The 13658-nt window shown below is 30.1% G+C and overlaps 1 protein-coding gene across 3 annotated transcripts in view; it reads left to right on the top strand.

Moving 5' to 3' along the window:
- The window catches only part of LOC107452582 (aspartate dehydrogenase domain-containing protein-like), a 54970-nt gene extending 41520 nt beyond the window's left edge, over positions 1-13450 (top strand). Inside the window, exons 2-7 of one of the 3 annotated variants that reach the window (XM_043047241.2) lie at positions 324-544; positions 2088-2231; positions 6467-6572; positions 8564-8684; positions 11610-11764; positions 13212-13450. In XM_043047241.2, coding sequence (XP_042903175.1) covers positions 324-544; positions 2088-2231; positions 6467-6572; positions 8564-8684; positions 11610-11764; positions 13212-13249 — 785 coding nt within the window. In that variant the 3' untranslated portion in view covers positions 13250-13450. The remainder of the gene's footprint in view (positions 1-323; positions 545-2087; positions 2232-6466; positions 6573-8563; positions 8685-11609; positions 11765-13211) is intronic. The other 2 variants (XM_071186018.1, XM_071186017.1) reach the window with 2 other exon arrangements.
- Positions 13451-13658: the final 208 nt, after the last annotated feature.

Raw genomic sequence — 13658 nt, 5'->3', positions numbered from 1 at the left:
TCCCTAAATTCATTCAAATTTTAAAACAATGGGTTTTAATATAATAAGAACCCCCCTTACTACCCCCCATTAATACTTAATGCCTCATATCATTGAAAAAAAAAATGTTTAACAGAAAGTTTCTTTTAAAAAAGAAGTATTATTTATTTAATTTCCGCAATTAGAAAAGTTAGTTTTGAATAATACTAATTATAAATTACTTTATTACTTTAAATACTCTTATAAAACCTTAAAATACGATTTAAAAATGTGATTGACGCATTTTTGTATTCATCATAAAAACTAGGCAAGTCCTTATATGTTCGTTCACTCTTTCCCTTTAGGTCAATATTTAGCTTCAAAAATTGTACAAGATGAAAATTTTAAGTTGATATTCGTTTGGAACCGCACAATATCATCTCTTAGAGGAAAAATTAATGAATCCCTGATCTTGGATAATATCGATGATTTTGTTCTACACAATGTGGATCTTATTGTGGAAGTCGCTCACCCCTCTATTACTAGATCTCATGGAAAAGTCATTTTAAAGCATTGCAACTACATGGTATGAATGTTTTTTTTGATCAAATTCTGGAATATGAAAACTATTAATACATTTTTCTACAAAACAATAAAAAATTACATGCAATTTGCATTGACATTTCTTATTATCTCCATTTTACTTAATATCCATTTTAAGTAATGTCGATGAGTCTACGAAATGTACTAAATTCTTTTATGATAATCACTGTGAAATAATGTACAAATTTATAAAATTAGTAATACCATTAATAGTCTATTTCAAGAGTACGGTTAATATTATCTAACTTAACTGCAAAGGGAAAATAATAGATACGTGTGCAATGTGCATTTGCATTTTATTTTATCTGCACTTAATATCTAAAGCAATATCTATGTTTCTACTAAAAGTTCTAAATTCTTCTCTAATGGACACGGTTTAAACAAGGTACAACGTTTTAAAATGATTAATAACATTCATAGTTAATTTCTAAGATATAGAAACTATTATTATTTTTTATTGCAAAAAAAAAAAATAGTTGATACGTATGCAATTTGCAAACAGTCTAATAGCTACAAATAGCTATAATAAAAACAGTCTAGTTGCTACTAAGAAAATCTGTTAGATTACAGGAATTATATATGTTCTAAAATATAAAATTTTAAAAAAAATAATATTTCGAAAGAAAAATATTCATTCTTATTTAAAAATTTATCTATAAATAATTTTGTAAACTAAAGAAATTTCAATTATGAATAACTGTTTCCTTATTAGATCTAAATATCTGCAATTAAAAGTAAGTTTGAAAAATTATTGTTTAGAAATGAGCCGAATTTTTGAAGATTTTTACCTTTAACGCAAAAATAGACATCGGTGTTTCATGTTGTATTTAGTAACCATAAATTATTAAAGTGCTAAATATAATATTTTCCTTTTATTTTGATCTAAATTAGTGCAAAATATGTGAAAAATAAGTATAATAAATTTTATGCGTCAAAGGGTTAATATACATGTAAAAATGATGGTCCAAACATATATATTATTAAATTTTCCGTTAAAAAATGAAATCAAAATATTATGCACATTAACTTTCATCGAACTCTGAACATGATTTATTGAGATTAATCAAAACAACAGAACCATTAGATTAACGAAAAATCGATTTGTATGTCAAAATGGGAGGAGACTGCGTTGTGCTTTCATTAAAAACCGTTTTCAGCTTTATCCTTCATCTGGTTTGGTTTAAAACTTGTTTCCCCTTCGATCAAACTCGATTATAATTCGTCAAAATTGGACCTACTTTTACATTTTTCTCTCGTAATTGACCATTTATTTACAACAACTAATGTGCATAATTTTTTCCTTATGCTTTTTAAATAATCAATAAATGAAAATTAAATATCTCTCAATATAACATATAACAAGGTTATGCAAATGTTCATCTCTGACAAAAATTATTAAATACTGACATAGGAGTGTAATGACCTGTTATTACTACACAAGCAATAATAATCTTATGAGTTATTTTCTTGATCCAATTCGTTTCCAATTACGTTTTTTTTTCTTTTTTTTTCTTTTTTCACAATAGGTCGGATCTCCTACAGCCTTATGCGATGAAAATTTACTGCAAGATTTAAAAAGGGCTGCAACAAAAAATGGACTTTATGTTCCCAGTGGAGCCTTTTGGGGTGGAGAAGATCTGAGGAAAATGTCAGATGCAGGCTTGATGCGAGTATGTAGTAAACAATTTTAAAACGTAATTTTTCGAACTAGGATTTAAAGTAAGAATTTCGGTAAAGCTGCATTTTTCTTTTTGAAAACCTCTAATGAATTTCGGTATGGGCCAATTCAAGATTCATTTTATTTTATAATTAAAGGCAAAATTCTTTTTTTTTCTTCTAGGGGATGTTGATAACTGCCACACATTTAAGTTTTCTTACGCATTTTAAATATGTTTGTATTATGTATTCATATCTTTAAATATGTATTATTCAACGTATTTTACGCATTATCTTAAGTATTTTCTTCAACTTCTATTAAAGTGTTATCTTTTAATGAATCTGGATAAAAAATAGTTGAAATATTGAATACCTTATTTATTTAATCCTTTATAGAGCCTTTTTTTCTAGCAATTTTGTGTTAAAATATTTTTGAGGTTAAGAATGTTTTATAAAATGAAATTCATTTAGCATATTACCTCAGAAACTAATTTGATTTTTAAGAACTATTTCTTTGTGGGAAGGTAGATGAAATTTTAAAACTTTTACCAAACTTTTAGATGAAATTTTTTTTTTTAGTGAATAAACTTAAACTTCTGTGTTTATAACTACCAATACACTCGATGAAAAATAATCAAATAAACAAATGCGTAACACACAAGAGAACTCCACAATGTTAATCTCTCTTCTTGTCACCTTGCTAGCCTTTAATGTTACCTACATTTTTTTAAACAAAGCCCTTCGTAGGCTTTATTTTATTCATTCATTTTTTTTCTTGTTTATTTTCTGTAGTTACCCAAGTCAAAATTCTTGATTTTTCCCATCATATATTTTTAATGGTTTATGTTGGCTTTCAGTGTAATTCATGGTGGTCCAACATTATTTGAGACAACATTCAACATTTTTCCTTATGCGTCCATGGTTTTTGATATGCCAGCAAACTTACATCATTCCATGATGGAAAATGCTACTTTAATAGTATGATAGTTAACCATCAAGAGTTTGATTCTCATGGACCAACAATCTATGATGATTCGTGATGGTCCATGATGGTTCCAACTATACATTTTCATGATGGTTTAATGGGAATTCCTGTTGGCTCTCAGGAAATCAGTCTGAATTCATACATTAGGATAATGGTTGTTCATGATCGTTCCAACATTTGATTTCTAAGAAACTATGATAAAAATTTGAGATGGATTAACATGAACAAACCATCAAAACAAGTTGCTATTCTTATATCGGATCCTTTTAAATCAGTCCGAATTCCTACATTAGTGTGATGGTTACTAATAATTCAATAATATGGTGTGTATAATGGTACGTGATGAAATTATTGATGGTGACCATCAAGAATATGTTGATCCATCAATGGAAAACCATCAAAAATTTTGACTAGGGTATAAATTATAGAAGGGAAAATAGCTTCCCATTGACACTTAAAAATTAACGAACTTTGTGAGTACAGTTCTCACCGTCTTAAAAAGTTTTAACTTGAATCACCCATTTGTTAAGCTAATAACTACTTACAGCTTGAAGTCAACATAATCTCAGTTAGGAGTTGAACTTAAGAATAATTTTCTTAGAGTTAAAACTAAGTTGAAACAATTTTGTGAGCCCCATTAACGTTAAAACATATCTAAACGAAGACGTTTCGCATTTGTATGCATGTTTCCTAGGCTCCACGCAGGCTACGGATTTTCTTATACGGCAGTTATGTAACAAAGGAGCAGACAGCTGCTGGTCCACACAGCAGTGCGTTATGTTTCTCAGTTAAAAGTACTGTGCTGCTTTCAGGAGAACTCCTCCAGACATCAGTTTCGCTTCGATGCGGTTACCATGGTTACGAAGTAAAGTCACTTCGAATCAGGGCTAAAGAGAATACAAGGGCTAGTTCACTCCGCTCTTAGAGCTGAAGCTACGATTTCCCTCCTCATGACGTCACTGTGTCTACAGATCTCGGAGATCGCAAGCAAAGATATGATAACTTTGCATCTTTCTCTTGTAAAAATAAGTTAGACTTTTTCTGGTTATTAGCCTTCAAACTTTACGTAATTAACACATTATTTCCGTTCATAAACATAGTTCAAAAAAAACTTTCTTGGTTATTATATTAAAAAAATACCATTTTAAACTTATAAAAATGTTTTGCTAGTTGGTGAAAATGACACGATAAATACTTTATTTTAAAAAGTTCAGTTTTAACTTTAACTATTAAGAAAAATGAAGGCATATATCGACACTTTTTTTATCTACATATTCTTTTATAAAGATAAGTTAAGTTAAATTTAGAATCCCTGATTTTAAAATATGTCGTTAATAGCAATTTGTTCATACTTAATCATTAGGAAACATCAACCTTAAACGCTAATTACTGAAACAAAATAATAATTTAGGTTCATAATGACATCAGAAATTTTACAATTGTTTATAGACATTTAAATTTACGATGATATAATATATAGATATTTAAATTGAAGAGAATATAATTTTTAAAAAAAATCATAAATATTTAGAATAACTACATTAAAAAATATGTTATGAAATTAGGAGAATTTCAACTATATACTATATATTTTATTTATACTTTTTACTTACATTTTAATTTTCTTTGACTTTATCTATTTTTTAATTCTTTTCACCTGCCTTTCTTTATGAAGTAACGAGGCGGTTTCTATTTAGATAATGAATTTTTATAAAAGTTCTTTACGACAGAATAAACGTATTGCTGTTTTATATTAACTGTGTCATTTCGGAATCCATTCTTTACATAGTTGTTCATTTACTTTAGGGAACACGCGAAAAATTATACTTTTTCCTTTTGTTTTTATATCAGAATTTTTGCAAGTTGCAATCGCGCAAACTGGCATTTCGATAATAGTTTTAAATTCTTGTAAATTCACTGCAAAAACTGAGGAAAGTCATTATAGAAAATAACAAATGTCTTAGAATATCTCGCAAAAAGAAATGATCCAATATTAGTTAGAGCTAGTAAGGCCAAACGCTCCGTTCTTGAAGTAAAAGTGCGAGCTTTGCGCCAAAGTGACGTCACTAGAGTGACGTCGGAGGATCGGCGCGGCAAGAGATACTTCAAAGGAGTGAACCAGCCCTTCTATTCTCTTTAGCCCTGACTTCGAATAGGGGTGTGGGGTGAATAGTTTTGTCTTGATCTTTGCATAGGTCAGCTTAAGTAAACCAATTGACACCTTCATATCTCCATTTCACCCCCATTAGAAATGTGCTCTCGCTTGTTACCATAACAACAGACAGACCCAGACTTTTAGTCTGGAGGAGTTCTACTCAAAGTCGCACTATAACCACCTTGCATTGAAAGACAAGTTTTTTCTTTACAAAGAGTCTCTAAGGTTCCAAAAGCATAGGTCGTGGCAAATTAAATGACTTGTTTTGTTATCAAACGTTTAGAACATTTTTTTTATTCAAGCTAGATGATCAAATTTAATGGCCAAGCATGTTTTAGTTATTCATACTTAAATTATTATTTCTATTTTAGCAGTATAGTATTAAACATTTCATTAGACTGTGTGTAAACAGTCAAAATAAAGATAAAAACAGTTATAAAGTTTTATATGCTTAATTCCAGAGATTTAACATTAAAAGTCATTTATTAAAGTAATTAAACGATTGAAAATTTCGATTCCTCGGGAAATTGAGAGTGTTTGGTTACTGTTTAATATTACAAGCAAGCAATTTACTACTGCTTGCTTATTATTAATTATTTACTAGTTAAGATTAAAACAGCAATAGATGAGTCTAAATATTACAAAGACTTTTACTTTACAATTTCCAAAACGAACAAATGGCTGGAAATGTCATACATTAGAGGAAAAAGAAATTTCATCTATGCCTGAATACCGTGAATCTTTACACCATTTTTCCTCTTTTAAAAATTTAATACCGAAATCCTATGAATATTCACTTTTATGATATTTTGCACTGTTTTAAATTGTTTAAATTGTTTCTTTTGTAGAAAAAAAAATTCTTAATTCAAAAATTACGTGTATTTACATTTAAGCCATTGCCTTAGATGCGTATTTTAAATAATTAAAAAATTTTCATTTACTGCAAAATGTTGAAAAAAAGAAAAACTGCTATCAGGCTGCAGAAACAAATTTAAAATTTTCTACAGCTTGATGTTACGTAAAATCTAAAGATTTTTAGTCTTGTTTTCCACGTTAAATATAAAAAAAATATTTAATTATCATGTTATTATTTTTCATGACCAACACAGAGTCTTATTGTTACTATGAAGAAACATCCTAAAAGTTTGAAATTAGAAGGACACTTAAAAGAAAAAAATGCTATGGTGACGTCAGAGTCCACCCTATTGTACGAAGGTGAGTCCTCGTTGTGTTCTTTTACAATAGTACCGAAAGAAACAAACATTTTAAAAGAAATGCTTCTTGTCAGAACACTATATTATTACATCTAGAATAAATATACTATATTATCTAGAAGAATGGTATCTTTTTTATTTCGTAATCACGTCAGCATAAGCAGGTGGAGAAACTTTGGAAAAATGGGGAAAAAATGTTTTGATCAAATTTCTACTTAAGAGGACGCAAATTCTGTTTCGTTCCCATTATTTTAAAACTTAAATTTTAGGTAAAAATGAGTTAAGATAAACGCAGAGTAACCCATGAAGTTTCATATGCTAGAAAAATATTTTGAAAATATCAAAAATCAAACAAATTATAGCAGAATTTTAAATGACCCAAGTTTTACAAGTTTAATGTTTTTCAGCGTTTGAAATTTCATGAAGTTTCAAATTCTAGAAAAAAATTTCGAAAATATCAAAAATCACACAAATTATAGCAGAATTTTAAATGACCCAAGTTTTATAACCTTAACGTTTTTCAGCGTTTGAAATTTCATGAAGTTTCAAATGCTAGAAAAATATTTTGAAAATATCAAAAGTCAAACAAATTATAGCAGAATTTTAAATAATGACCCAAGTTTTATAAGTTTAATGTTTTTCAGCGTTTGAAACGTCATGGTTTACTCTAGATTTACCACACCTTTATCTAAAATTTAAATTACTTATGAAAATGAGAGAGAATTTACCATGAAGAGTTTTTTACGCAGTATAGCTTCCTCTGAAGATTGTTGTTCCATATCCTCAGTAGCCGGAGTGGGCAAATAACTGGATACTTTGCTGCTTACCAAGACAGATATTTCCCTTATTAATACTTAGCTTAATTTAAGTTATATTTTATGTTTATAATATAGTTTTAGAATTTTTATGGGCCGGGATAGCCTGGTCGGTAGGGCACTGGGCCCATGTTCGAGAGTTCGTAGGTTCGAACTCCGCCGGCTGAAGACTCCCCGTGTAGTTCGGTGACTGATGCACGTAAAAATTCTGTCGAGGAGCAAATTCCTTCATGTTCCCATAACAAATCAATACCTCTGGAGGAACCGGATTGGAGATCAATCGTTCTCTGATTCAGGTCAAAATTACGATCTGCGGATGAATGAATGGGTCCGCCTTATAAACAGGTGTGACGTATGATGTGGCAGAATTCGAATTCTTCGCCGTAGATGGCGCCACTGAAAAACAAGAAGCGCACCCTCTTCCTCAAATCTGCTCGGTTTCACCAAGCAGGCTTGCTAGCACTGCAAGTGGCTTTAGAACCAACCTACCAACCAGAATTTTTATTCAAAAATCACGATAAAATAACCAGCTTCAGTCTGTCCATTCAATTTACCGTAATGTTTACTGTTAGGAATTTTTCTTTGCCTTTGCGGTTTTAAAACCGCTTACAACTGGTATGGTTAAAAAAAGCGTGATTACAAAGCTATGCGGTTTTGTTTACATTTACACCTAGCATGGCTACAAAAACCGTAAAAATTCAATTTGATTGGACATTGGAGTTAAGTTATGTTGAACTTTTCATGTCAGATAAAGAACATTGGAATTTTAGATTATGTTTGAGTTGTGTTGTGTTAAATGAACCGTGGAATGTGACTTATATTTTTATCTGGTGGCGACATCTTTCTGGAAGATGGTGCTGCCATCTATGCGTGAATGATAGAGGAAATCTTACAGCGGAGATTTTTATATACTTCCTATTTGTATTTATTTTTAGCGTATTGCTTTACTATGTTAACCAATTGATACACGAACGTAAACAAGTGCAAACCGGTTTCAACCTCGTATAAACAATAAAGCTGTATAGTATCACCTGATAAATAAGATTTTACATAAAATCTTATAGTGCGTATAATAATTTAGCCAGGGACTGTAACTTATACAAGTCGCATAAATATTGTAACAAAAGTTCCATTTTGTTAAGCTTTCTCTAAGACTGTAATATGATTTTTCTTACAGGTTGTGTTCGTGATGTTTGTGCATTAGCGCCGAACAACACGAATACAATGGCTGCTGCTGCTTTAGCAGTTCCAAGTCTCGGATTCGACAATGTTATAGGGCGTCTGATCTCTGATCCAGAGTAAATATTTTTTTGAACATCTTTTTTTCCATATATATCTGTGGCAATAGTTTTCGATCAACTTAAATATTTATCTGATTGTGGGAGAAATATTCTTTTGCAACCTTCTAAAAATTAACGAGATTTTATTTCTTTAACATGAATTACAAACTTTGAAATTTTAAGTTTCAATAAATATCTCCAATCAGAACATCGATATAATAACATTATTCGATAACGGGTTTTATTGGTCATGTTAAATCAAAGTGCTTAGGTTGATAAACAAGGAGTTAATTTATATTTACGAACATAAGCTTTAAAAAATTATTATTTACTTGAAAACGTTTACACGAAATACCAACCTCAGTCCAACATTTTCCCTGTTGAAAGCTTTTTATGCATTTCAATATTACGATGTTTAAAACTTTTAATAAATGTATACGCCTAACTAACCTCGTTTAATATATTTATTTTATTTTTTCAGTGTATTTTTTAATAACGTAAGGCACTGAACTATTTTTTCAGTGTGTTTTTTTATAATGTAAGGCTCTTGTCTCTTGTAATTTGCCTCGAAAGATGCCAGAAGCGTTGGTCATTTAGCTTGACCCGGTGGATACCTGTGTAACCTAAGTCGTACAGCATTATTCAAGCTACACAGTCACAGATACCCGTTCATAGGGTAGGCCACATTCACATATCGCAGGACAACACACATAGAAAAATATCCATGCCCTGAGCTGGATTCGAACCCGCAACCATTGGAAACGCAGTCAGACCCACCGACCACCTAGCCGGCTTAATATTTTTTATGGATAGCTCGCTCCAATGTTAATCGTTGTTGCCAATGATTCTTGTTCCGTAAAATTGACCCCCTTAATATAATCTTTTAGAAAAAATACTTTAGAAAGAATACTTTTTTATTTCGTTTTCGAAATGAAAAAGTATACACTTTAAAGCTTGTAATTTCATATTAAACCAAGGAATGAAGCAAATGCTAACGGAATCTGTCACGATATCAAAGAAGAATGCGAAATTTAAGAATGTGAAAGGCAGTTTTGTATCTGAGGAAACTTTAAGGTGCTTCTAATCAACACATTTAACTTCTCACTGTTTTCCATAACAATCAAACCAGTTTTGATGTTTTAACCCCACCTTCCTCGGTAGTAGTTTGTTAGATTTTTTTTTTCTCTTCATCGATTAAGTATTTATTTGCGGCTTTAAATGTATATGCTTTTCTTATTTCATTTTTGATAAGAATCTTAACTAAATATTAAGGAATGACTCAACGGAATGCTCTGTGTAATAGGGAGTGAATGGGGGGGGAAATCAATGAATCAATGAAGGAAGCGAATCAATGAAGAAAGTAAATCAATGAATCGACATATTATTGAATCAGCTACCAGTGAATTAGGTTACTGGTGTAGCGACAAATCAGTTTGTAAGCGAATGAAAAGTATATAAACTTATACTCTGTGGTACAGAGCGAAAAAAATGAATCACCCTGAATAACTTTTGATCCAATGATCGAATTTTTACATTTTAGAATTCAATCTTAATGGTTCGAGAGGTATAAAGACTTAAAAATATCTGGCTAACAAAAGAATGAATTAAAAAAAACTACGTAACGAGATCAAGGAAAAAATAAAGGAACGAAATTATTTTTGGAATTTGTTGATTATAGTTTTGAAGAGTGAGTTGGTTTTTTTGTTAAGATTAGTTTTTTTGTATTTAAGGTTTATACTAACCCGTTACGAGTATTTCAATTTATTTTTGCTTTTTTAATGTGTGGTTGTTGTTGTGTCCAATAAATGTGTTTTTATAAAATTAAAAAAAATGGTAAAAAAAACTGTTTCCTTAATATAGCTAAATTTGTTACAGAGGATGAACTCAAATACGCTAATTATTTAGAGCTAACAATATTTTTAAATTATGAAATCAGGCACTAAAACGTTCTATCTCTAAGCAAACATACCTTTTTCTTGACGGAATCTGATTACTGACCTTCAACATATAGGGAGTAGTTGCAATCTAATAAATATGGTTTCAATAGTTTGGTCTGGGGGGCGGCCGAAAATTTGGACCCCTTAAGGTTAATTTTACTTTTTGCACATTTCTTATTATACCTCGAAAAGGATTTAAGTGAATTGAAAAATATTTTCACAAAAATATTTATCTTAATTCGTTTATCCAAAAATAATTCCATACAAAAAAAAAAATTTTTTTTTATTTTTTGTATTCAATAAAAGTCAGAAAATTTTTGAATTGTTAGGTATAAAAATGTTTACATCATTTTAAAAAATATAATTTTATATGGTAAAATACAAAATTAGGAACGAAATCGGTCTAATATTTATAAAGAAATCGAATGTTAAGGAACTAAGAAATTTAAAGAAGTAGAAAGTTCAGTGAGCAAAATAAAACGGACCACTTGAATAGCTTTTGATTTAATGATCGGATTTTCACTATCTAGGATTCAATCTTAATAGTTTGAGGGAGTGACCACAAATATGTTAATTAAGAAGTATAGAGGATATTTTAAGTTACGAAATCGGATACAAAAACATTATTTCTCTGAATAAACATCACTTTTTTTCAACGGATTCAGATTTCTGATCTCCAAAATATAGGGGGAAGCCTCAATCTGGGAAATATGGTCCCAATAGTTCGGTCACTAAATCGCTCCAAAGTTTGGACCCCTTAATGTTAATTTTACTTTTTACGTATTCCGCTATATCTCGAAAACTCTTTCATCTAATTGAAAACTTTTTGCATACAATTATAAAATTAATCTGTCCAAAGATAATTCCATACAAAAAATAACTTTTAGTATTATTTTTTCCTTAATCATGGTCAAGGAAAAATTTGAATTGCAAGGTATGCAATTAAGAATTTACTTACATGGAATGTAGTATGCAATATATTTAATACATTTCCTCTATTTTTCAGACTAATAAACTACCATATAGTTGAGATAGAAGCATTTGGATATCCAAAAGAAGAAGGGTCTTGCTTTCATGTCCATACTATCAGGAAAAATCCAGCTGTCATTGGAGAAGTTACTGGAGAAGCTACGTACGCAGCTTATTTTGGAAGTTTAAAAAGTAGGATTAGTCAATAATTTTAAATTAAAAATTAAAGCTAATAAGATAAGAATCTAAACTTGCTTTGCTATTTTTTTACTATAAAAAACTGCGTCAAATTTACAACAACAAAAAATGAAATACTGTAATCTTTGCTTTTTGATTTGTTTATCGGTTATTATATGCTGTCCGTATCGAGTAAAACTCAAGCACCTGATTTATTATTTCAATATTACGCTACGAAAGTTTTAGATTCGAACATAAATGTTTTTCTTGCAAGAAAGTAAGCTATTGAAAACATATTATTTAGTCTTTGAGTTGAAGTAGCGGGTATGAATCCTTTCATGTAACCTTATGGTGTATTTTTCGCAACTCGTATTATCTGTTCTTCAATTTGCCATGGACTTATTAGCCGTGTTTTGTAATCAGCATACTAGCTTGCTTACTTTTTTACAATAAATAGCTATCATGAGGAAGAATGTGCATCTTCCTAATCCTGTTAAAAAAAAAGTTTTTATAGTAATAGCTAAAATATGTATAAATGATAATATAAACAATTAATAACAGCTTAAAAATTAATTCTTCTTAATCTTCAATTTTTACGTAGGTTTGATAAATGAAACTTGGTGAATATCTTGAAGTTCTATGATGTATTAGGATTTCCACATGTGCAACTGGGTTAAGGCACTGGGATGGCATTCTAAAAACTGGGTCTAAACCTCTAGAAGTAGCTTGAAATCCACTCAGCCTCAGATCGATGGGTACCAGCTTGTCTGGAAAGCAAAGACAGTCAGTGCGTAGTGCTAATTACACTTGCAGTTAGTCATGAAATTGTGGAGTCTCAAACTCCAGAAGGAATTACGGGAATGCCTCAATTTATTCATAAAAATTAAAAAGATATTAATCGTTATAGTATATATGTACACACACATATAGCGACATCTTTATTGCGAACACCTTCTCATGATCCCACTACCCACCTTTTAACTCTAATGCAGAATTACTTCTTCTTGATACGGACACTAAAAGATGTTAATGGCATCTGAAACTATTCTTGAGCTTGAAAATCACACTTTCCAATAGTGAGAGACTAGATGGGGATGATTTTCAATTTCATCTCCATAATGCACAACAGGATTGAAATCTGGGAGTTCAGGGAGCCAACTCAATAAAGATGATCTTTTCATTATATCTCTTCATAATATTTCTGTCTAAAACTATCTTCTTGAAACTTCTCCTCGCTATTAATGGATGTTCTTTGTCAACAACATTATTTGTACGTATGATTTCTTATTCTGACAACCATGTTCGAAAGTATGCCTGCACTACACTAAATCTGCAGAAATCGCCAAATGGTCGTAATTAAGCAGCCACTTAGAGTATGTTGTAAAAAAAAAAATTTTTAAATTACATATGCAAAGAAATGTGCTTTTAATATTTTAAACTGATAGTATATTTCATTTAATAGGAGCAGCTGGAAAAGGACCCGGTTTGCATTTGTGCTAAATGTTTCTTAGATCAAGAAGTTGGAAAATTTATGTTGAAAATATTGAACAGACCAATTTACAATTTTTCAAATACATCAGCGCAATGACATCACATATTGGAACTTTTCGATGTCACTGCAACATGGACAATTATTGTAACCAATATCAATCACGATCGTTAAATGTCATATTTTTATTAGGAAAAAAAACGCTAGGAAAATATAAAGAGAAATATCTAACAGAAGTAATAAAGATAACTTTCACTTACAATTCATTTAGCAAAAATTTAATTTTTGAAATAAATTTTCGTCAGTTTAGAAATTATTTTTAGAATTTTTTTTTAAATTTAGAAAATAAATTGAATTGGCATTTTAAACTAGAGTGAATTTATTTTAAACTTCTAAGGTCATTAAATTTTTTTATACAAA

Source organism: Parasteatoda tepidariorum, chromosome 9 (assembly GCF_043381705.1).
Source record: "Parasteatoda tepidariorum isolate YZ-2023 chromosome 9, CAS_Ptep_4.0, whole genome shotgun sequence".
Lineage (NCBI taxonomy): Eukaryota > Metazoa > Arthropoda > Arachnida > Araneae > Theridiidae > Parasteatoda > Parasteatoda tepidariorum.
The sequence above is the reverse complement of the archived record's forward strand: the minus strand, read 5'-3'. Positions and strand labels throughout refer to the sequence as shown.